The sequence below is a fragment of the Delphinapterus leucas genome, chromosome 10 (genome assembly GCF_059928025.1).
Source record: "Delphinapterus leucas isolate spDelLeu-1000000601 "Yukka" chromosome 10, BTC_Dleu_Yukka2, whole genome shotgun sequence".
NCBI lineage: Eukaryota > Metazoa > Chordata > Mammalia > Artiodactyla > Monodontidae > Delphinapterus > Delphinapterus leucas.
In genome coordinates this window covers 99916324-99941560 of record NC_143138.1, presented here as the reverse complement: position 1 = coordinate 99941560, position 25237 = coordinate 99916324, and the positions used below count along the sequence as shown (strand labels likewise).

General features: G+C 39.8%; 1 protein-coding gene across 4 annotated transcripts in view; it reads right to left on the bottom strand.

Annotated features, from left to right (window-relative positions):
* The window catches only part of PPARG (peroxisome proliferator activated receptor gamma), a 174710-nt gene that overhangs the window by 14911 nt on the left and 134562 nt on the right, over positions 1–25237 (bottom strand). For all 4 annotated transcript variants that reach the window (XM_089919740.1, XM_022562768.2, XM_022562767.3 and 1 more), the window contains 3 exons: positions 20941–21079; positions 12988–13187; positions 3120–3570 (listed from right to left, as the gene is read on the bottom strand). In XM_089919740.1, the coding sequence (XP_089775866.1) occupies positions 3120–3570; positions 12988–13187; positions 20941–21079 (790 nt within the window). The remainder of the gene's footprint in view (positions 1–3119; positions 3571–12987; positions 13188–20940; positions 21080–25237) is intronic.

Genomic DNA, 25237 nt, shown 5'->3' with positions numbered 1-25237 from the left:
CTGGTACAAACTATATGGAAAAACCACCTGGCAATAATGAAACAAAAGACTTAAAAATGTTCATAGCCATCTACCCAGCAATTCTACTTCTGGTAATTTAGAATAAGAAAATAATCTGAAATGTTAACAGAAATTTACACATAAGAAGAATTACTCCAGTGGAATTTAGAACACATTTTCCATACTTTTTTATATTCTTCTCTATAGGTTCTTATAACAAATTATAAGCAACCCAAACATAAACAGGAAGATAATTTAGTACGTAATGGTCTTTTACAAAATGAAATACGTTATAGTCATTAAAAATGGAAGCATATATAAGAGAAATGCAAATCAAAACTACAATGAGGTATCACCTCACACCAGTCAGAATGGCCATCATTAAAAAGTCCACAAGTAACAAATGCTGGAGGGGGCGTGGAGAAAAGGGATCCCTCCTACACTGTTGGCGGGAATGTAAATTGGTGCAGCAACTATGGAGAACAGTATGGAGGTTCCTCAAAAAATTAAAAATAGAGTTGCCATATGATCCAGCAATCCCACTACTGGGCGTATATCCGGACAAAACTATAATTCAAAAAGACACATGTACCCTTATGTTCATAACAGCACTATTCACAATAGCCAAGACATGGGAACAATCTAAGTGTCCATCAACAGATGAATGGATAAAGAAGGTGAGGTGTGTGTGTGTGTGCGTGTGTGTATACACACACGCACACACACACACATACACACACAACAGAATACTACTCAGCCATAAAAAAGAATGAAATAATGCCATTTGCAGCAACACGGATCCAACTAGAGATTACCATGCTAAGTGAGCTAAGTCAAAAAGAGAAAGACAAATACCATATAATATCACTTATATGTGGAATCTAAAATATGACACAAATGAACCTATCTGTGAAATAGAAACAGACTCACGGACATAGAGAACACACTTGTGGTTGCCAAGAGGGAGCAGAGGTGGGGGAGGGGTGGAGTGGGAGGTTGGGATTAGCAGATGTAAGCGATTATATATAGAATGGATAAACAATAAGTTCCTACTGTACAGCACAGGGAATCATGTTCAATATCCTGTGATAAACCATGATGGAAAAGAATACACAGAAGGAATGTATATCTGTATAACTGGATCACTTTGACAGCAGACATTAACACAACACTGTAAATCAACTATGCTTCAATTTAAAAAATTTTTTTAAATGGTAGCATATATATATATATAGTATATATGCTAGCACGTACATAGAAACTTTTTGGTAAGGGGAAATAGGACTCTGTTAATCCTATTTTATTCTGAGGATAGAGAGCTTTACTTTTCACTTACACCTTTCTGTACTCTTTGAATTATAAAATGACCATATATTACTTTTATTTTTAAAATTAATAAAAATATTAATAAAGAGTAATAGTGGCATGAGAAAATGGTTAAGTGAAAAAAGGAATATAAATATGGTATGTATAGTATGATTAGGAAAAATCTTAGAAATATATCACGTTAATAATTATATTTCCAACTTTCAATAAAAATAAAGTGTGCCTTAAAATATTAGCTAGTTAAACAATACCAACTTGTTTTCTAATCTGGTTTTTTCCAAAATTGAATCTTTTTCTCCCAGTGGACCTCAGATAAACTGGAATCTCATTCTTCTTTGCTGAATTAATCACAGATGCCAGATGATCAAGGGTCAATTTGTTTAAGAAGTAGATTCCATCAAGATATCAAAACATGTTGGATAGTGTATTTTTGTTACATTGAACATAACACAAAAAAGGGGTGCTGCTTCAGAGTTAACTTGCGCTGTGTTGTTATCTATATGCACCCTAGTCATGTAAAGGGCAGTATCAGTGTAGACTCTGGAGCCAGACTGCCTCGGTTCATCATCCTGGCTCCATCTTTGCCGCCTGGGTAATCCTGGGCAAGTGACTGAACCTTTCAGTGCTTTAGTTTCCTTGTTTGCAAAACGCTACTTACCTTACTGGGGTCGTGAGAATTAAATGAATGTGTGTGAGGTGGCTAGAACACTTCCTGCACACAGTAAGTACTTAATAAGTGTTTGCTACTATTATCATTACTAATACACCATGCACCTGATTTCAGAAGCACTCTGCGCTGGAGTAATTGGACAACAAAGGACTGCTCTTTGTAACATGCTGTCTAGTTACACACAGCTTACATCTATAGGACCACTGTCCCCTACACATCAGTTTTCACAGAGGATATTCTGTAGGGTACACACAAGAAGCTCGCCTGAAGTCCATTTCAGTAATGAAAACCGGTCACTTGAAAACAATCTTTATATTAAAGAGATGACACTAAAACTTTCTTCTACTCAAGTTGGAAACGTGGAAGGCCAATGAAAGTAGGATTTAGTATAAAACCTGGCTGTCGGAGTTGGTTAGTTAGATCATGTCCTAGCAAGGCCAAAAGTACAATGACTGGCTAAACAACTCAGTTTATTTCTCCGCTGGGTGTTCTTTGGTTCAGACTGCATTCTTAATCACAGCCAACCACCTCACAAAGGTACTTCAAGGGGAGCCAGCAGAGGACTCTACACGGGAGAGGAGACAGGGCTCAGTAAATGTGTGTTCCTTGATCCCTGAACCTGGGAAAGCAATTCAAAGTAACACCTCACTGATGCTGGGGCCAGACCATAATTTGATCACAAACACAGTGGTGCTTTCTCTATGTCAAGTGAGCATTGTCTTACAAAGTTATATATGTCATTACTTAAATGAAGAAGAGATTGGCCTTCTGGAAAGGAAAGGAAAAAGACAAGGAAAAAGAAAATAAAGAGAAAAAAAAAAGCAGACAAGGGCATTTGTCTTCCATGTTTGGATTTGACTAGAAAAAATATTTTGAAGAATAAAAGAAAAGTACCTGACTTAACCACAGCCTTCAAACAGGAAGTCAACAATATTCTTTCTCGGTACGTCACATAGGTAGTTACACTCCCGTGGCATTATACCACTGGCATTTTCCATATGAAAAGTGTGGTAAGTGCAGAGAGAAAAGGCACATAGCCTAACACTAAGCAAAGTCCAAATTCTTTCAGCCATCCCACCACCACACCACCCTCTTTCACGGAAGATCCAAAGAAGCAGCTTACCTCCACTGAGAATAATGACAGCTATAAATATTGCCAAGTCGCTGTCATCTAATTCCAGTGCATTGAACTTCACAGCAAACTCGAACTTGGGCTCCATAAAGTCACCAAAGGGCTTTCGCAGGCTCTTTAAAAACTCCCTCGTCATGAATCCTTGGCCCTCGGATATGAGAACCCCATCTTTATTCATCAAGGAGGCCAGCATCGTGTAAATGATCTCATGGACGCCGTATTTTAGGAGAGTTACTTGGTCATTCAAGTCAAGATTTACAAACCCAGGAATACTCTTGGCATACTCTGTGATCTCCTGCACAGCTTCCACGGAACGGAACTGACACCCCTGAAAGATGCGGATGGCCACTTCTTTGCTTGGCTCCTGCAAGGGGGTGATGTGCTTGAACTTGATTTTATCTTCTCCCATCATTAAGGAGTTCATGTCATAGATAACAAATGGCTGCAAAGAAAAAAGGGAGAAAATGGCTGAGTTGGAGATTTCTAATTCAGTCAACACCACCCCAGGTTCTCTATGTACACTTGCTTTGCTAACTAAAATCTTTAAAGTCTAAAACACTTAATTAATAATGAGAAAATACTCGTGTCTTGATTAATCCTCCCAATTGTCTTCTGGGACCAAACATATTTCACTAATATTGGCCTCCCTTTCCTTCCACTTATACTGCAACACCTTACCTGGGGCTGGCTAATAGCTCCAATTTCTGTTGTTTGGAGGGTCTTTGTTGTTGATTTTTCAAATGATACGAAATCTACTGTTTATTTTGGCTTTCAATGGTGTATGTTTTTAAACTTCTTTCAATAAAAAAATTATTTCAGCAACTCAGGGTTGAACAGACCCACCTGGACATAAAGTAATCTTGCAATTATACATTAAATCGACTCAGATCTTGAAAGAAACACAGTGTGCATGTAAACTACACTTAACTATAAAAAAAAATCAGTCTGAAAGCAGATTAAAAATACTGAGCCAAGAAAATGTCTGTTTCATTTTTTTTAATGCTCTGGAAGCAATCTGCTTCAGAAAGAGCAGCTGTGTAAGGCCTGTGGGTAAAAGCTGCAAAAGTGTCAAATTAAAAAACTTATTTTTCAAAGTATGTGTCCTTAAGGGTCAAGAATCAATAAAACACGTTTATCAGTTACTCAGGTTTGCAGTAGGCTGCTCTCAAAAGCACGTTGTGTTAGTCATAGATGATCTTTCTCTTTCATTTCCTCCTAGAGAATTAACCAAAGGTTTGTGGTCTGTGTGAAATTCTCAAGGCTACTCTGATGGAGAAGCGGCTACACTTTATATATACAGTGGATCTACTGAGCTCCATAAGGAGTTACCCCTAATAAGAGTTGAGGGGATCTGGGTTCCAGCTTTGGTTCTGCGGTTAACTACGTGACTTTAGAAAAGTCATTTATCTTTCCAAGGCCTCAAATTTCTCAACTGAGGGGAGTGGATTGCATTGCAAGTTTCCAACTCTTCTCTTGAGGATATGCTAGTTGCATTTCTCAGATGTAGTGTCTGTGATGTATGCGTGTGTGTGTGTGTATCTGTGTGAGTGTGCATGCATACTACGTGTCCACTGAACATGAAGTCTTTGATGTACTAAAAATAAAATTTCTTTTGAGCAGAGACGCTGAGAATTCTCTCCTCATTGGCAAGAGGAAGCAGATGCAGTGGGTGCCAGCAGTAGCCAGCTTCAAGACCCACTGGTTCAGAGAATCTGACTATTAATCTCTATAGGAGTCTATGATCGTCACCAAACTTTTATTTTGGCTGCACCACATGGCTTGCGGGATCTCAGTTCCCTGACCAGGGATTGAACCCGGGCCCTGGCAGTGAAAGCGCAGAGTCCTGACCACTGGACCGCCAGGGAATTCCCTTCACCGAACTAATAAGTCTATTCTACACTGAAGGAAATAACAGTAATACTAAGGGGTTTTCGATGTTGAGTAGATTTCCAAACTTGCCTATTATTTCCACACCATTCACTGGAGTTATTCCAGAAATTGTTACTTTTTTAAACCCCCAAATTCACTTCAATTGTATTGTTTAGCAAATACAAAACCACAAAGTAGGACAGATGTGAGTAACCCAAGAGTAACCTCGCCTGGTGGCTCTAAGTCTTCAAGGAAACCAGGAGTGAAGAGTGCTTACTATGTTTTGGGGAATTTCGCTCCCCCCGCTCCCACTTCAGATTGATATTATTACCGGGAGAGGAAAAAAAGGACGGAGTGGATAAACAGTCACATCAGTTAACACGTGCTACGTTTCTCCAGAATGCCACATTCTAATCATGAGAAAAATGTTCACAGAACCTAGGGAGAGGTCGTTTCTGTCCTCCAGGAGTTTTGTCGCGTATTATAATTTACGTTAACAAGAGCCTGGCTTTCTTTACTGCCATGAGAATCTGACGGTGCCTGAAGAGTCCCCCTGCACCTGTACGAGTACCAAAAACAACGGATATAACATCATCCCCTCTTCACATATGAAAAGACGGTACCTCGATCTGCCCACTTCAACTTTTGGATGAGCTCAACCACTCAGCTTCTTGGCACAGAATGGATGTATCAAATCCTTCCACCTCCATGTAAGCAATTTATCTGGAACTATGCCCTGATAAATCATCCTGTGACTCTTCCCCCTGACTTCCCCTGTCCCCTCATATAAAGCCCCGGGTTCCTGTTTTCGAAATTCTGTGCGAGTTGCACATAGGGCACGATCCTGCTAATTTTCTCTCTCAATTTAACAACAATGTGACTTGGTAACCCCTTGGCAATCGGCATTGGTCAGGATTTCCTGGCAGTAAACACTCAAGGACACAGAAAGGAATCAGCAGCCCCCACCATCATGCCAAACCATTCCGGTCTTTTCTTTTTTTAAAAAAAAGATCCCTTCAGCGTTTTCAAAACGTGAACTGGCAGAGAATTATGGGTATTGACATGCAAATGAATCCCAGGTGGATTTCTTTGTTTTTCCTCGTCATAGCTGATTGTGCTGTTTTCCTTGCATTTCTGAAGTCTGCATAGATTCTTTCAACCCCCATGCGGATCTGTCAAACTGCAAGAGTGATTGGACACGATCTGCCCAGAGATCTGCCTTTCTTCGCCACCAATTCACCAATTCTTAGACTGCAAACATTTCACCTGCACATTTCACACTGGGACCTCCTTATCCTGAAACAGCGAACAGAGAGTGGCCCACCTGGTTTGCAGAGGGCTGACCTCTTAAAACCACGGGTGGAATTCAGCCAGGGGAGTTTATCTTGGATCATGAATTTAACATTACACTTCTGGTAAAATATTCCCCATAAAATGCACTTCACTTCCATGTTTCCGTATTTTCTACAAAGCAAAGGGAAGTCTTACATTCTCTATTAGCTTGCACCGTATCACTGGATGATCTGCCATTTTAAGAGGAACCATATCCTCTTCAAATGTGGTCTTAATGATTTTACACTTTTAGTTGGGGGCTAACAATGTATTTATCTTCAGACGCTATATCAAATGGCTAGATAAGCATCTCTCCTTAACAGGAAAGAATGCTTAATTATGTCTAGGATGTTATCAGAGATAGATCCAGGCTTTGTGGGGCCTGAAATGTACACGATTGTTGAAGACATTTACAACAACTGTTGGGTTCAGTAATACAAATTATAAGAATAAATAGCTCAGGCCCTTTCTTGAGCCTTGGAAGGGGCTCAGCACAAGGGAGAGGCGCTGAAGCTTCATTTGCTTCATGGTGAGTCGGCCTTTGGCTGTTATAAGTGCTTGTACTTCTCCTATTTTGGACACACCAGAACAAGGTCAGAATGGAATGAAGAAAATTGCACTTGAACACAATGTTTCTCCAGGGAAACAAAACGGTTTCTGTAAGAGGAAGTTAGTTTTCTTTGGAGAGATACATCAAGTGTAATTTATTTTGATATGTTTTGATTTTCAAAAATGGCTCCACGTATCAAAACCGGGATGGGATTAAGGGTACTGTTTTTATAGATAACTAAAATTAGTTCTAGATCTATAGCACACCTGTTATGCATAACACAAAGATCATGGGGGAAGCTGGCTTACTAATGAAAACAAAGTAGAGCAATAAAACTTTACTGTTTTGAATGGACAGATAGAACAATATTGTTTCCTAGTAGTCCAACAACAGCAGCATTTTAATATACAAGTTGTTTTAGTGATTACACATGAATGCTCTAAGTTTACAGCTCCTTTTGAATAATAAAATGGCAAGCTAGAGGAGATAAATGAGAAAATCAACTAAGAAAGCACAGATTAGTCTGGTGATTTCTCCAATTTGGGAGATTGAAATTCGGGGCTCTCCTGGTAGTCTTAGTTTTCCTGACAGATTAGAGCAAAGGCTCAAGGAAGAAAATTGAATTCTTAGGGCCTATCTTCTTCATCTTCTTTTCTTCTTTCTTTTTATACTTCGGACTGACTTTTCATCTTCTGAGACACACATGGTTCTCCTTGATTAGCTCCACTGGGTGAATGTTAATCCAAAATGCATTGGTTGGGTTTCCTCAACTTCTTTCTGGTTTCTCCCCTGTCATTCCTATTTCCCTCTTGTTGAGAACCATGGGGTTTAGAGAACTAAAGGGTCTTCAGAAATAACCTACATCATCATTCTCTGACTATGTATGAATAAACTGAACTCGAGACTTTCCAAAGTCAAACAGCTATTTATAGCAAACACTAAACCAGATCTCCTCACTCATGACTAATTCTTTTCTCTTTCTGTTGCTTTCTACATGACTTCCCCACTTTTGCTTTTTTAAATACAATGACTATTCTGGGAGGAAGTGGAGCTTTTAAACTCTTATATGCCGGGATCTTGGAGGCAGTGTCCTTTGGACTATTATTTCCTAGAGATGCCAATTAAGTGCTGTATGTGATCGAAGTTAAGTTTGAAAGTCTCTCAAACGTAATCTTGTTTTCCTACATGGTTTAGAAATTTAAGACAAATAAAAACTTAATACGAAGAATCATTCACACTCTAATGAACCAGCACATAGCCACAGCTCTTAAAGAAAAGTCTATTGCTGGCCAAAATGTTACTCAGCTGGCAAACAAGGGTAGTGGCCAACTGAGTCTAATCATTAAAAAATGAAAAAAAAATTAAAATGCTTTTCTTCTTAACTATATAGAATATTATCTTTTCAATTTATTGTCTGAAAGAACACCATTGGTTCAGATCTCATATCTTTAGCTATATTCCCGACAGTACTGGAAATAAAGAAATTTATTTTTTTAATATGAACATATGGATTAATGATTCCAGGAGCCCAACTGCTTTAGTCACCATCGAAACAAATCAGCACTACCATCCTGCTCTTTGTACTGTGGTTCCTAAGGCTCTTTTCTCTGAGGGTCTGTTTGGTATCTTTCTTCCCAGGGGAGCAAATTCCAGCTCACTCAGGCTTTTCCACAGTGAAAGGGGGAAAGAGACCACACTTTGTTTAGTTGTTAAGTGTAGGATTTAAAAGGACAGATATCTTTCCAACAGTTTGAGTTACTAGATTCGAGGGCCCTTGTAAATTTTAGGATGCGAAAATTTAAATGGGTACAGAACCGTTTTCACAAAAGTTTACATTTCAATACTGGTTTTACTATTTGCAAGGTTCATATTGCACACACTATTTAGAAGAACTGTTTTTATGATGGTACCAGTTTGCTCCTGTAATTATAAAAACAGTGACTCTACATAGATCCATCATAAGCAGTGGGATGCTTTGGGACCCAAAGTCCAATATAGTACAAATAACAAGCTTTATTCCTTATTTGCAGACAGAGTGCAGCCAGGAGGGCCTCACCATGTCTCAGATATGGAGTGAAAAGTTGGCAGACACACCAAGGGTTTTTCTATTTATTGTTTTATGACAAACCATGGCACTGAAGATGGTTTTTGAAAACCACTCTCTGTTTATTTTCATCAACAAACATGGGATCACGTGACACTGACACACCCAGTGTGATCATCGCATCAGGGGAGTAGTCAAACACTGGGAACTTCCAAAGTCCATTCAGTTCTCAGGTTGCCTTCAGGTGATAAGCACCCTCGCTCTAGCATATCTGTGGTTTTTAGAGTTCAGTAGGTTCTCTCAAAGAAGGGGCTGGGCTGGAACAAGCCATTGAAAGGGAAGTAGACTGTGAGGACAGTCAGTGCTACTCCTATCTGAGGGTGGCTAAAAGGCCGAGTGCTCCTAAAATTTCTTCTCCGGTGTTCCACATCCAGTGAGTCCATTTCCCATCTTTCCCTAAGCCTAAAGTTCCCAAGCATTATTCTTTGCGGCAAGACAATGAAAGTAGGGCCAATCATATCCCAAAGATACGATATCTAAGTTAAAAAGATAGGAGGGGACAAGGGGCATTTAATTTACCTGTTCATTTATCTGTTCTGTTCTGCAAGGTGGCACCAGCGAATAAGAGATAGAAGAGAGTTTAGTGGGAAAGGGAGAAGCCCTGGTTGGCCTGGAGGCAAATGCTGGAGCTGGGCCTAAGCAATGGTTAAAATGAGCAGGAAGATAAATTTAAAGAATGGCCTCTTCAGTAAAGTCATTTCCTTTTCCAAAGGTTCTGGGTAACTGGTCATCCATCCACTATGCTGAGTAGCCTCCCCCAGGCTTGACTGAACCAACCCTAACGACATCGGTTCAAGCAGGGTGTATAGTGAGACGCAAACGGCTCTATCGCACCAGCCACAGCCCCTCTTCCACATGCCCCACCTTCTCCAGGGTCCACACTTCTGCAAAAGTTCTCCTGTCAGTGCAAATCTTATCTTTCAAAAGTCCTGGGCAAGTGATAACATAACAGCCCTGTCAAGTAAGCCCTGTCTTACTTGACAACATCAAATGAATAACATGACCACTAAGATAAAGAACAAATCTCTGATCTCACTGGAAGTCACATTTTGATTGTTTTTCCCTTTCGCATATTCCTCTCTGAACTATTTCTTTCCACTAGTGCTTAATTTGATTTTGCAAGATAAGGAGAAAAGAGAGCGCCAAACAATTCTATTGCAGTTTTGTGTAATCAGGGAATGGACTATTCTAATTTGGCCCAGTCTCCTTTTCCTTCCCAGACCCTAACAAGAGGCAATTTTGCCTCTATCCCGATCTTTAATGGTGCCCGGGTTGGTGGGAAAATCTTGGGTTAGAGACCCTCTGATGAAAGTCCAGAATTTCCAAGGGCATAGGCATCAGCTTTTTTTTTTTTTTGCGGTACGCGGGCCTCTCACTGCTGTGGCCTCTCCCGTTACGGAGCACTGGCTCCGGACGCGCAGGCTCAGCGGCCATGGCTCACGGGCCCAGCCGCTCCGCAGCACGTGGGATCCTCCCGGACCGGGGCACGAACCCGTGTCCCCTGCATCGGCAGGCGGACTCCCAACCACTGTGCCACCAGGGAAGCCCTAGGCAGCAGCTTTTAATTCAATTAAGCAGATACGTTCTGAGTAACACAAAGCACAGTCCTAGTTACTACAGAGGGAAAAAGGACAAACTTGAGAAGCCTATAATCAAGCATTTTGCAGCCCTTTCCCTTAAAAAAGCTTAATACCTATTTACCCCATAAAAAGCCTACAATTACCTTAGTTTCAACTCAAAGATTTAGAGCCAAGGAGTCAACTGGAGTGAGCTTTTAAAGTGATTTACAGTGGATCGGGCTGTGGCCCCTGGGTCACACGCTGAACAGTATGCTGGCCACTGGGAGTGTAAATTTAAAATCTTGACTGCTGAGGAAATTTGCTTTTTAAACGCTTTCCTCTTATCTTTCAGGTACTATTAAATTAATAGGATTTCCAGTGTGGACTGCAGGTCTGGATTGGGAGATTAAAAGAAGGTGAGAAAGCAGTTCCTGGAAACTAAATGGCCCGAGGCAAACTGTGGAGTAAACACTGTGCTCTGGGCTGTCCCCCTGTCATCAAGCCTCTCCCAGCTCAGGGTCTCCGGTTAGGTTCCCTGTCCCACATGGGCTCTCAGCGAGCTGGCGCAAGCTGCCTTCAATTGTTAACCCTATTTGGCTGTGTCGCCCTGATCTTCCGTTTGTTTCTCTACCTTTAAATGAACACGGTTTACTTTGTTTGAGGTCATTTGCTTTTGTTTTGCTGTGCCCTGATCTTTTCATTTAAAAAACACGTAGACTCAGCTTTACTATGACCTATACTCCATTGCCCTGCCCTACGGAAGACAGCGGCCCTCCTCACTAGAATTCAAGAACAAAACAGCAAAAGGAAAATTCCCTGACTGTGAATGTACTGGGACAGCAGAACAAGGTGGACAATTCCTGTCATTCTAAATATTCATAAAAATAAACCATAACTCAGAATGCCTTCCCAAGGTGAAACTTCCAGCCTGGCCATGTCAGCCTGGCCACTGCTGGCCGATGGGCAGGACTGGCTTCAGGGAGGAGAACGCACCCGAGTGGGAGGCACAGGGCCTGCGTTCCGGTGTCGCTTCTTCCACATGCTAACTCTGGGACCTCAGGGCAAAGTTTTCAACCTCTCTGGACTTCAGTTTCCTCATCTTTAAAAAGAGGATAATAATAGCAGCTGTAAGGTGGTCATGGGTCTTGAACATAATAAATACGCAAGAATTAAAAAAAATTATAAACAGCTGGATACAGGTATAATACTCTCAGAAAACCTACTGCCCTTCTTGATATTTGGCTTTTAACGTAGCAATATCCCACAGAAGTTTTCTTTTTCTATTAGCTGATTCTACTCTTACGGTTTAGCTAAAAGGGGGGGAAAAAACCCCATCTTGAGATAGTCATCAAAATACATTAACGGGTGATAAAACTTTTCCCAAAATATAACTGAGTGGGGAAAGAGTTACACATTTCTGTCCAGTAATCGCACACCTTTCCTGCGGGGCTTCATTTGAAAATAAACGACAGCATAAGAAGGCTTTCAGGGGCTGGGACAGTGTCTTCTGAATGTTTTGTGGCTCTTACTACCCTAGGAAGCTGCTGCAGATATACTCAGAGTCAGACCCTACCTGTGAAAACTGCGGTACAGAGATGTGACCCAGGTCACAGTGCAAGTTGATGGCAGAATTGGGACCAGAATTCAGGCACAGCTATATTTTGTTTTAATATAATTTCAAGTTGCTTTCTCAGTTTCCTATCAGGGAAGAATTTTGCTTCTTGGAAAACGTGACTCAATCACCATTATAACCCACTCTGGGTTTCCTAAACAGTGGTCATCAATGTGCCTGCAGATGTCTGAGAATGCACTGGGGTAGGCCTGGCTGCTCAGAGCCTCCAAGAAGATAAAATTCATACACACAATAAAAGGACAGAGCTTCCAGTTCCCAGGAATAATCAGGACAGTGCTGCAAGGAAAGAAAAGTGATGTAATATCTGAAATGTATTTTTATACCCCAGGGAGAACTTCTAAGAGGTAATTTGAGTAGTTCTGAATGATACAATAATGGGATTAACTACCTTTTCCAGACCTAGGTCAGGCCCTTCCCAGAGAAAAGCAGAGCTGTTTGAAGGCATATAGATGTGGCCAGTTATTTTGATGCCAAGAAAAGACATGGATCCTGAAAGAGCGTGGTGGGACGAGGGAGGTCAGAGTTCATTTGTTCAAGTTAAGATGACCTGTACCTTTTTACACTATTCTCAAAAATTTTATTAGGAGAACTTGAAGGAGTTTTTCCCTTTTCAAAATGTTTACTTACCCTATCTGAAAACACTTCCTTTCCTCTGTTTCAGACTCAGCCTGTGGTAGGTACCAGCCAACAGCTGAGTGGTACTCCGCATGTGTGTGTGTGTCTGTGTGTAACATGGTAAGTCATTTACTCAAAGGGAAAACAACAACAACAAACCCAGCCACCCCAAATGAAGACAGTAGAAGAGAACTAACTGATTTGTCTGTTGTCTTTCCTGTCAAGATCGCCCTCGCCTTTGCTTTCGTCAGCGGGAAGGACTTTATGTACGAGTCATACAAATGTTTTGCCAGGGCCCGGAGATCAGCAGACTCTGGGTTCAGCTGGTCGATATCACTGGAGATCTCCGCCAACAGCTTCTCCTTCTCGGCCTGTGGCATCCGCCCAAACCTGATGGCTACAGAGGAAGAGAAACGGCAGGATGAATGACTGCGTTATTGTATATATATATACATCACAACTTCTTTTATCCTTTCGTTCATCAATGGACACTTAGGTTGTTTCCATTTCTTGGCTATTGTAAATAATGCTGTAATGAACATGGGGGGGCGAATGAATTAAGTTGAGTCTTATTAAAAATGTTTTTGTCCTTTAACATCTAAGGGGTGAACTTGCAGTCATATCAGGCTTTTGACAATGAGTAAGGCTTCGTCTCATGGTCAGTTTTCCACTTTTAACATGTTGATTTTGTAACAGCTGCAGCCTGTAAACGAGACTTATACAACACTATTGCTTTTCATATGACTGTTGCCAATAACTTATGTTTTTCCACCTCTCTTTCTTGAGGAAAAAAAAAATGTACGCATTTAGAGGTTTTGCAGGATTTGGCAACCTAATAACTATCACTTTATTTTCCAGCTCCTTTAAAGTAAAACAAGGAGCAGCCTTATCACCATTATTAAGTAATTTTTAAGTTGGGGTAACATTTTTCAAACTATGTGTAAAGAATATTTAAACACTTGCCTAGGTTTCTTTCCAAGGTCGAGATGAGCAAGACACAACAGCCTCATCTCCTGACCCTGAAGTCTTACTTGACAACATTTAATTCATTCATTGAACACCTGTTTGATGGAAGACACTGGCTTGACAGACTGGACTGGGAGACACAAGGATGAAAGGGACGCGTCTAGGAGATCCCAGATATAAAGGAGCCTAAATATACACGGATTATTCTCTCTCTCATGTACCGCTCTTTACGAGCTCCTTCCTTTCCACCTAAGCCGAGTTTAAGCTTCTGACCCTGGCATGATCTCCCCCTCATGCTCTTTCCTCCACCACTGGACTTATTGAAAGAGTCGTCTTCCCCTTTCTGTCTTACTATTTACTTCCCAACCCACTGCAATCTAGTTTTCCTCATTTAAATTCACCAAAACTTCGCTCTTAAAAGGATCCAGGGGCTTCCCTGGTGGCGCAGTGGTTGGGAGTCCGCCTGCCGATGCAGGGGACACGGATTCGCGCCCTGGTCCGGGAAGATCCCACATGCCGTGGAGTGGCTGGGCCCGTGAGCCATGGCCGCTGAGCCTGCGTGTCCGGAGTCACAAAAAAAAAAAAAAAGGATCCAAAGCTTTCCTCACAGTCAGATCTAGGGGCCTCTTCTAAGAGCTCATTCTGCTTAAGCTTCCCAGCTTCCTCCCAGCCGTTAATACTGTTGACCTTCTCCACCCTCTTATTTCATATTTTTCTCACACAGGTTTGTGCTTTTCTGGCTCTCCTATCTTTCTGCCTGCTATATTCCAGACGTCTTTGACGGTGCCTCTTCCTTCACTTATATTCTGCTATTCCTAGTTTGATCTTCTCTGTAACTCAGAAAACGTGCTAATGACTCCTGCCCTCTCTTCCCTGAGATTTGGACCCTCATTATTCACTTCTTACTGTGTTCCTTTGCACATGGATGCTGGATATTCCACAAATACCTCAAATGCAACATAAAATCAAACTTTTCATTTTCCCCTCCAAACTGTCTCCTCTTACTGTGTTCCTTTCTTGATTAATTCACTCTATCACCCAAACTAGACACCTCAAATAATCTCTGACAACCCCTCTCTCCTCGGACACTTGTATTCATTGGTCACTGCTGAGAGATTTCTCTCAATGCCATTTCGTCTCACCGTTCCCAATGTTTTAGATCACAGTATTGCACTGGTCTCCTGATGGTTGTCCCCGATTTTTCCCTCTCTAACTTCTCCTTTTGAGCTGTCAGTAGTTTGGTTTTTGGTAATACAGGTCTGATCACTCCCTCGCTTTATAAGAATGTGATGCTACAGGAAAGGTAAGAAACACACAGAAGAGGAAGAATAGGGAATTAGAAGTCGGATGGAAAAGAAGGCTTTTGAACTGGGCCTTCAGCACCACATAGGGTTTTGACAGGGGACGGAAGGGCACAAGACGCAGAGCCCCAGAGGCATTCTACCACAGGGCACTTTGCAGGAACAGCAAAGTATGCAGTTTGTCTGAAATGTAAGTGGAAAGGGCAGCAGAGGGAAAAGGAGGTGAAGGCTAGATTATGGGCAGTAATGAATACCCTGCAGGTATAAGTACCACAGCTCCTTTAGGACTTTTTACTTTGTTATATTTTCTGAAAGGTAACATTTGGGTAACTTTTCCTCACACCACAAAGAAGATGAAAGGAACAAAAAGTAACATGTTGCAGTTTAAATTTATTTGCCATTCAGGCTTTTCTTTTTTTGCAACATACATAGTGCTTCTGTTTACAAGGAAGGAGAGGACTACCTTATAAATGCTAAATGCCACAAAAATCTGTGAAACCATTTTGCTAGCATTTTATGAAGCTGCTAAAAAATTATTTTGAAAGATGTCGCTTTTTTTTCAATAAAAGAAAAAAATCCATCATTTATATAATAGGATATCCAAATCAGTAAAGCTAAGGTTTCACTAACTTTTTATATTTATAAAAATTATTATTTTTGTCCAAACTGAATGGTATGAGGAAACCTAGCTGAATGACTCATAAGTAATATAAGTCAACTCTTCTTTGCTTCAGATTTTTAAAAAAATGCACAGCCTAAACTTATTATTTTATTATTTAGTTCATACGAAAAGCAGCTCTTGAATATTAAATATTCTCTAGTCAAAATTCTTAACGACTGGGCTTCTCTGGTGGTGCAGTGGTTGAGAGTCTGCCTGCCGATGCAGGGGACACGGGTTCATACCCTGGTCCGGGAAGATCCCACATGCCGCGTGGAGCGGCTGGGCCCGTGAGCCATGGCCGCTGAGCCTGCGCGTCTGGAGCCTGTGCTCCACAACGGGAGAGGCCACAACAGTGAGAGGCCCACATAACATAAAAAAAAAAAAAAAATTCTTAATGACTAAATTATCCTATTAAAAATAAAGAGGACACATTTAAAAAATATGATTAATGTCAGGGATCTTGACAGTAGGACTTCAAAACACAAATTGTACTTTGAAAAACTATAAAAATGTGTATGAGTATCCATTTGACTGAAGAAGCAACATTAATATACAAGAGTATTTTTATTAAGATTCTACAGGTACCAGCATCACTATTTCAAAGTGTAAAACAAGTAGTAGCTGATACAATGATCACTTAGGAATTTGGTTCTTTATTTCTGCTTTCCTTTGGCTTAGAGCTTTCCTCTATAGGTGGTGTCTAGACAGGGCATTGAGCTGATTGTGTTCGGGACAACGCAGGAAGACTTCGGAGCCGTCAGCAGGATTGAACCATGGTCTAGAAATGATGGATTGTTAAATACCAAAATAAGTGGAACTTCGTTTATCTTGATCATTATAGAAAAACAAAAACTTTCTTCCCAAAACGTATCAATCCAACACCTGGGTGCTTCTTCTACCTAATGCTGGATATTTGAGAAACAACTATGTATCCAAATGGAAGAATTCTGAAATCATGTCCTTCTACGATGTTTAGACTACATGTCACAGTCAAAATGAAAGTTCCATCTGAAGATGGAACCATATACCATGAACCATTAATCAAATATACCATTTATACTTTCCCTACCCCAGACTGCCCTGGATTTGTACTCTGGGGTTACATCGTTATGAGATCATCAAACATACTGACTTAAATTGCTGAGGAATTGATCAGAACATATGGGAGACCTGATTCAGGCATATGAAAAACATATAGGTGGAAACTTTTAAATTCAGGTAAATGACAGATATCTAGATATTTGGAAGACTGTGGCACTGTCTGTAAGACATGGACTAGCTGGCTGAAAAGTGAGGTAGGTTGTTTGATTTACATAGAATCACAGAATTTTCAAAGTTGAAAGGACTTAGCAATCACTGATTTTTAAAAAATTAATTTATTATTTTTTATTTTTGGTTGCACTGGGTCTTTGCTGCTGTGCCCGGGCTTTCTCTAGTTGTGGCGAGTGGGGGCTACTCTTCGTTGTGGTGCATAGGCTTCTCATTGCGGTGGCTTCTCTTGTTGTGGAGCAAGGGCTCTAGGTGTGTGGGCTTCAGTAGTTGTGGCACACAGGCTCAGTAGCTGTGGCTCATAGGCTCTAGAGCGCAGGCTCAGTAGTTGTGGTGCACGGGATTCGCTGCTCTGCGGCATATGGGATCTTCCTGGACCAGGGCTCGAACCTGTGTCACCTGCATCATTGGCAGGCAGGTTCTTAACCACTGTGCCACCAGTGAAGCCCGCAATCATTGATTTTAGTGATTTTCCAACAATAGTTCCCAGAGTCCCTAGGGATCCTTGAAGGTGACTTCAAAGTCTCCTTCAAAGGTGGGAGCAGATGGCTAACCGGGAAGCTAAATGCACTGAAGGGACTGAACAGAGAGACCAAAGAGGAGAAGGAAAAGTAACACAGAATGGAGAGAATTCACTTTGGGGGAATGTTTATTTCTTCTCGTGTGTACTGTGAATAGCAAGGAGCTGATCTTGGGGGCTTCCCTCGTGGCACACTGGTTAAGAACCCACCTGCCAATGCAGGGGACACAGGTTAGAGTCAAGGACTGGGAAGATCCCACATGCCGCGGGGCAGCTAAGCCCGTGCGCCACAACTACTGAAGCCCGCGCTCCTAGAGCCTGCGAGCCACAACTACTGAATGAAGACCGCGCGCCACAACTACTGAGCCTGCTCTCCTAGAGCCCGTGCTCTGCAACAAGAGAAGCCACCGCAATGAGAAGTCCGTGCACGGCAATGAAGAGTAGCCCCTGCTCGCTGCAACTAGAGAAAGCCCGCGCACAGCAATGGAACACCCAATACAGCCAAACATAAAATAAATATTTATATAAAATATTAATATAAAATAAAATAAAAATAAATTTAAAAAAAGAAAATACCAAAAAAAGTATTAAAAGAAAAAAAAAGGAGCTGATCTGGGTATAACCCTAGAAACCTCTTTTGATAAGTTGGTCAGTTATTACATTGAGGTCCATTCACACAAATCACTAAGAAAAAGACTTTCTATAAGAACGGAAACCTCATTACTGTTGGCCTCACAATGGCCAGAGCAAGGAATTTTAAGTAGTTACTACAATATCCTAGAAAACTTTGTATTTGGAAATGTTTCCTTCATCAGGATAATAGACAAACCTAATCAAAACCTACTTGTTGAGGTCCCCTTCATGTGTATAGATCAAATGGATGTTTTCTTTTCTGTGTAACCCGTTCCCATCAAAACCAATGAAAAGGGATTTTCTTAGTCATGTTTGCAATCCTGTAAATGCTGAACTGCATGTGTTTGATGCCATGACATTTAATTTCTTTCTTTCTTTCTTTTTCTCTCTCTCTCTCTCTCCCTCCCTCCCTCCCTCTCTCTCCCTCTCTCTCTCTCTCTCTCTCTCTCCCTGCCCCCAACCTTTCTTTCTTTCTTTTTGCCTGTGCATGAACTAACCAAACACTCTACCAAGACTGCTCCTCTCTCTGAATAGAGTAAGCTAATTGTCATAACAAGTCAAAAGATGACCTTATTATCAAGTTCATGATAGCTTTCTTTGACTTTTCTGGAAAGATAAAATTATACCATCAATACTATATAGGTTGGACTTTAAATATTATTTGCTTATAAATAATAAGAAATAGGAGATACATTTTATGTGAATGTGTGCAAGCACTAGGAAATATATTTTTCTTCAATATGAAAAGTGACAATTTTTAAAGGACAAAAAAATAAATAGCATTAAAAGCAAAACTGGTCTCCTTTCCTAGGCAGTCTTAGTAATAATGACCTTAAGGTCAAGGATTCCTTCATAAAGATAAAATAAGTTTATTGAGGGCTTCCCTGGGGGCACAGTGCTTAAGAATCTGCCTGCCAATGCAAGGGACACGGGTTTGAGCCTTGGTCCAGGAAGATCCCACATGCCGCGGAGCAACTAAGCCTGTGCGCCACAACTACTGAGCCTGTGCTCTAGAACCTGTGAGCCACAACTACTGAGCCCGCATGCCACAACTACTGAAACCACGTGCCTAGAGCCTGTGCTCTGCAACAGGAGAAGCCACCGCAATGAGAAGTCTGTGCACCACAACAAAGAGTAGCCCCCTGCTCGCCACGACTAGAGAAAGCCTGCGTGCATCAACGAAGACCCAACGCAGCCCAAAAAAAAAAAAAAAAGTTTATTGCAACTTGATTGCATCACCTAAAATATAACCCTTGAATTGAAAATTGGTAAAAACCCTTATGTTTTATGAAGTCTGAAATAAAAAGGAAACTGATGGAATTAAACCAGCAAATTATCTTGCAATTAATGACTGCAGTTGTATACACAGCAGATATAATCAACTGTTGAGGAAAGCTGGACCAAATTTCCATCCTGTCTAGTATAGCTGATGGATCTATTCAAAATACATTCTTGCCTTTAGAGGAAATGACCCCATATTATGATACAAATATAATTTTTAAAACTATTTTTAAAGGGTAGATCAGTTCAATTAGTGATTCCCAAATATCTTGATTTCTGCTATAAAAACCAAACATCTGCATGATGGAACGAGTCCTTATAGACGAAGACTGACTTCAAATATTATATCTTCTTACCAGGTTAGTTTTGAGAGAGGAAAAGGTAAAAGAAAAAAAAAAAACCAAAAAAAACAGGGTATATGATGACATGAGACTTTGGATTTAATGTGATTACTTTGGCATTTTATATCTCTTGAACCCATAATTATTTTGGAAAGAACTGACTAATTCTTGACAAACATAATACTACCAAATTACATCAAAATTACTTTTTGTGAGCCAACCAACGAGAGCCAAATTAAGAACTATTTCTTCAAACAGCGCTGTCTTCCATGATGTTACTGAGTTAGTGCTACAGTTCGTGAAAACATGGGTCTTCTACAGTCCTTCCCTCAAGTCGACATCCCAAATCATAAGCCTGACTTTAGATACAGGTTTAAAAAGTAGAAAGTTTTACTCTCTTACGTTACTATGGATACCGAAGTTTTGTGAAACTTTAAAATATTTGCTTAATCCACAAATTGTATGCTGCATAAGGTCAAGAAGAGTGTTCTACTCGTTTCTGCATAGTAAAGAGAAAAAAGGACATATATCTAAATTCTGATATACCACTTAAGTTCCGTATCCAGAAATCAGAATTTTCTTACATTAAAAGTAGAAACTACTATATATAAAATAGATAACTAATAAGAACCTGCTGTAGAGCACAGGGAACTCTACTCAATACTCTGTAACGGCCTATATGGGAAAAGAATCTAAAAAAAAAAATAAAAAAAGAGTGGATATATGTACATGTATAACTGATTCACTTTGCTGTCTACCTGAAGCTAACACAAATTTGTAAATCAACTCTACCCCCCAAAATTGTAAAAAAATAAAGTAGAAACTACTGATATATATAAGTAAAGTATAATCTGTTTTTAATACTATTAAAGCAACACAAAAATTTAACCGCAACTATCATTACATTTGTTTCAGAATACTACAGTTATTTCCATTATCTCCCAGATTTCCCAGTCTTTTCTCCCATCATGGCAGATGCTCAACTATAAGAGAGAAGGATTCACATTTAAAGCTGAAAAATTCTGACCTAATTGAGAAACGTTTTATCAGCATGCAGTATTCTGAAATCTGGCAATCGGTGGAAAAACTGTACATGTTTTCAGCAACGGCCCTCACGTCTACTGATCTGGCAGCCATAATGAGAATAGTAAAGTATGTGGCACTAAGGGTTCACTTACCATTATGAGACATCCCCACAGCAAGGCACTTCTGAAAACGACAGTACTGACATTTATTTCTACTTTTTTTGTGGATCCGACAGTTAAGATCACACCTATCATAAATAAGCTTCAATCTGATTGTCCTCCGGAAGAAACCCTGCAGAGGGATATGGAAAAAAAGGAAGCAAATTTTGAGTGTTTGTGACAATGGCTAAAGGTACACTAGCCTGGGTATCAGAGGCTAAGGTAGGTTCTTGACACATTCTGTCACTGGTGACTTTAGATAAATCACTTAATCTCTCTTAGTTTTCTCTGCTATAATATAAAGAACCAGAGGATCTCCAGGATCCTTTTTTTAGCTCTTAGACAGTGACCACAACCCACTGATGTCATTGAATGCATCTTGGCTCTACATCTGGATTTCAGCAAGCTCTAAGAAGTGCTCTGGATTTAATGTAATGCAAATAAAACACCATGTAATCAGTTCAGTCTCTCTGTAAATCATTCCAACAGCATGCCCCAGCCTTATAATTGTGCTAAGCAGTTTGGCAAAGTTATAGTCATTTCATTCTAAAACATGAGCAGGGCCAATAAAAATCCACATGTGGATAATTTTTTGGAATTCTCTATGTTGCATAATTTCCTACAGAATTGGTTTCATTTATTTATGCATTTGAAAGAGTGCTCCATAATCATTGTAGCCTACAAACAAGAAGAGATAACAGAAAATAACATGAGAAGTAATACATAAATCCTCAGAAAATTGACAGCTATCTCAAAATAGCAAATATGTCCATTTGAGGCTAACTGAATTCTATTACATTTACATATTTTTGAAAGACCAGAAAAAAAACTCTAATGAGAAACATTTTCTTACTCCATTTTTTTTGTTATTGTTCAGAATATTCCTACTCATTTCTATTGTGCTCATCTTCATGAAACTCACTTCTTAATTCTTTCAAATTTATCTGGCCCTGTTTGACACAAAAAGCAATGAATTAGGACTGACTCTACCACTGACATGCATTTGGACTTTCTCCAGATTTCTACCTTGAACTCTAGACAAGTATGTTCAGCTGCTTACTTGACATCTTCACTTGGAAATCTAACACCATCTCTAACCCAGCAGGTCCAACTGTGAAGTCCTAATCATACCCTGCAAGCTTATTTCACTGCAGCTCTCTCTATCTCAGTTGATACAACTCCAACCTTGAAGTCACTCTCAACTTCTTTCTCTCATGAAGAAAAGCTCTTGCTCTAAATACACAATTGCCTGTTTCCCTCACTGCCTTCAAGTTGTGCTAACACCTCGACTTCTCAGCGAGGCTTATCTATCTTATTTCATACTGTGGCCTGTCCCTGTCCCCAACTCTCCTTGGCAGTTCTTGTTCTCCTTTACTCTGTTCTTCTTTTTTCCCAATAGCCTTTATGACTTCCTAACATACCATATAATTTACTTATTATATTTATGTTTATTTTCTGCTCTTCCCCTACTGTCCAACTAAAATTGTGAGCTCCCTGGGAGAAGGGATGGTCTCTTATGCCCCTAGATGTAACCCAAACGCCAACAACAGTGCTACATTAAAATATGTTGAGTAAATATGTGTGTAATTTAACTTCCTTTCTAGGCCATCTCTGATATTTTGTGATTCTAAACTATGACTGAGATATTACAAGGCCACTGGCACACTCCTTTCCTTTCAGTTTTTGTTGCTATCTTATTAGAGGTAATAGTTACAAACATGTAGGAAATACATGTAACTATAAAACATAATAAGATAATTATCACACATGAGCCCATTGTTCAACCCAAGATTTAAAATCATAACCAGCCACTTGCATGCACTTATGAGTTCTTCCCTTATCTAACTCCTGCCTCTGTGGCCTCTTGACAATATAATCATTATCCCCAATTTTGAGTTTATCGTTTCCTTGACCTTTAAGAAAATATAGTTTTATCACACAATCTATAAAACTAAATAATACATTGCTTAGGTATGCTAGTTTGGGGGCTTTATTAAGTAGTATCATACTATATACAGGTATTGCAAATATATTCCCCTCTCTATGACTTACGATCCTTGAAGTTTACTATTTCAGTCTTTTTTTTTTTTTAACTTGTAAACCTTTTCATTTTGCTTTCATTCTTGAAAGATCACGGGGTACTCAGTTTTTCCTCTTAACACTCTGAATTCCATTGTCCCTGTGCTTTCATTGTTTCTGTTGAGATGTCTGTTGTCAATTGACTTTGGTTGCATTTATATATCCTCTTTGTTTTTCATATTCTGCAGTTTTACTGCAGTGCGTCTAGCCATGGATTTCTTTCATTTATCTTCTTGCACATGGTTTCTGCATCATGGTTCCACTTGTTCATCAGCTCTGGTACTCCAATTAGTTAAATGTTAGGATTTCTTTTCAATCCTTCAATATTTCCCAACTTCTCTTTTCTATTTTTCATCTTCTTACCATTAATTACTCATTAATGTTCATCACGAAGGTAAACATCAGAACAGCCAAATAAGATGACAAAAAATATATAATGACAATGGCCAAAGTAAGTAAAAGCAAACTTTTCTCACCGAAGTTCATCCGTAAGAAGAGTTCTGTACATTGCTATTCATCGCTAAAGAAGACGTATTTTTAATATTCAAAGATCCTATGCATACTTAAAGAACTAAAAGAGGCTTCAAATTCTAGCAGATTCTGGGTAGGACATATTCTTTAAGACATTGTTGGTCTCATTCTTAGTAATTTCTTTGCATATATCTTTCAGTTCACTAATCCTTTCTTCTCCTGTTTCTAGTGTGTTATTTAACCCTTGTATTGAATTTTTATTTCAATGATTGTATTTTTCACTTTTAGAAGTTTCACCTGTTTTCAGAGCTGTTGGTCAGACAGTCTATTACTGCTCATTCATCGCTAGGATTCTGCCCTCTATCTTTGAACAGTTCGTACACAGCTGTTGTACATTCTGTACCAGGCAATTCCAATATCTGCTTTCCTTGGTAGGGGCGGAGAGGCCTAAGTCTGCTTTTTTGTTTATTTGTTTACTTCTGGTGAATGTCATCAAGTTGATTGCATACTTAAGTGTTTGCTGACATTTTATTTTGAACTCATTTCTTGACCTTCAACTGTGAGAATCCTACAGGGTCTAAATTGGGAATTCTTTCCTCCAAAGAGAATTTAAAGATCCTTCTGTTGAAAGCCAGGAGTGACACTGGCTTATGACTATTTCAGACTCTCTTGAGAATTGTGGCTCAACTCAGAAGCCCCAGGCTCAGCTGCTCCTCACTGACAGCTCAGAATACTGACATAGGCATCTACCTGTAGGGCAGTGCTGCACCTCAGTACTCCTATGGGCATCTATCATGAGGAAACTCTGCCCTGCCCCTCCAAGTATGCCTGCAGCTACATCTCAAGACCTAGGATTTTTTTGTTTGTTTGTTTTGCTATTAATGTTTTGGAGAGTTTTCCCTACCTCTTGTGAGATCACTAATATCTCAGACAGTATGTCCTGTGTAGGGTATGCTGGAAAGTTAAGCCTCTTTAATTCTCAAAGGGTTATAAGAAGGTTCGAACATTTAAAAGCCATTTTCCCCCCAATGATTCACACAAGGCTTAAGTATAGAACTGTTGTCACTGATAAATACTGGTGAGAAATTTTTGTTTTGATTTTTGCCATTGTGACCATATATTTTTTATGATATCCTTGACTGCTTCTCTGATGTTCACTGTTAAAACCTAATATTAGTGGTTGAAAATGCTGCTTGGCTAGCTGACAGGTCCCAGAGTACTCACCTATTTGGCATGGTTGGAGAGGAAGGCTTTTTAATAAGAGAACTATGTTTTTCAAGTTTAACCCTTATAATGTAATTTTTTGTTTTGACTCCTATGATGTCTTTCAAAGTGTATCACATTCTTTTCATAATGATTCCAATGTTGAAGGATAATCATTCTGTATATCATTTACGTACTGACTATGCACCTAAAATCTTGAACTAAATATGTACAGACTCCAGCACAAGCTTGGAATTTACCTTTACTTTTCTTTTAAGACTAAGTTCATGATAACCAACCATTTTCTTGCAGTTTGACTCTTTCAAGAAATCTAGAGAGGAATATACAAGGCTCTCAGTGTTTCTTCTGTAAAATTATTTCTTGACTTGAAGAATGAAGCAGGCTTCTCAAAATTTTCTTCATATTGCCAATAAAGAAACACTCTCTAACAACACTCTTTTTTATTGTGTCAGCGTCCATAAAATGATGTGCAATTCCAACAGCTCACAGTTCTGATTATCACGAAGTCTGTGAACTG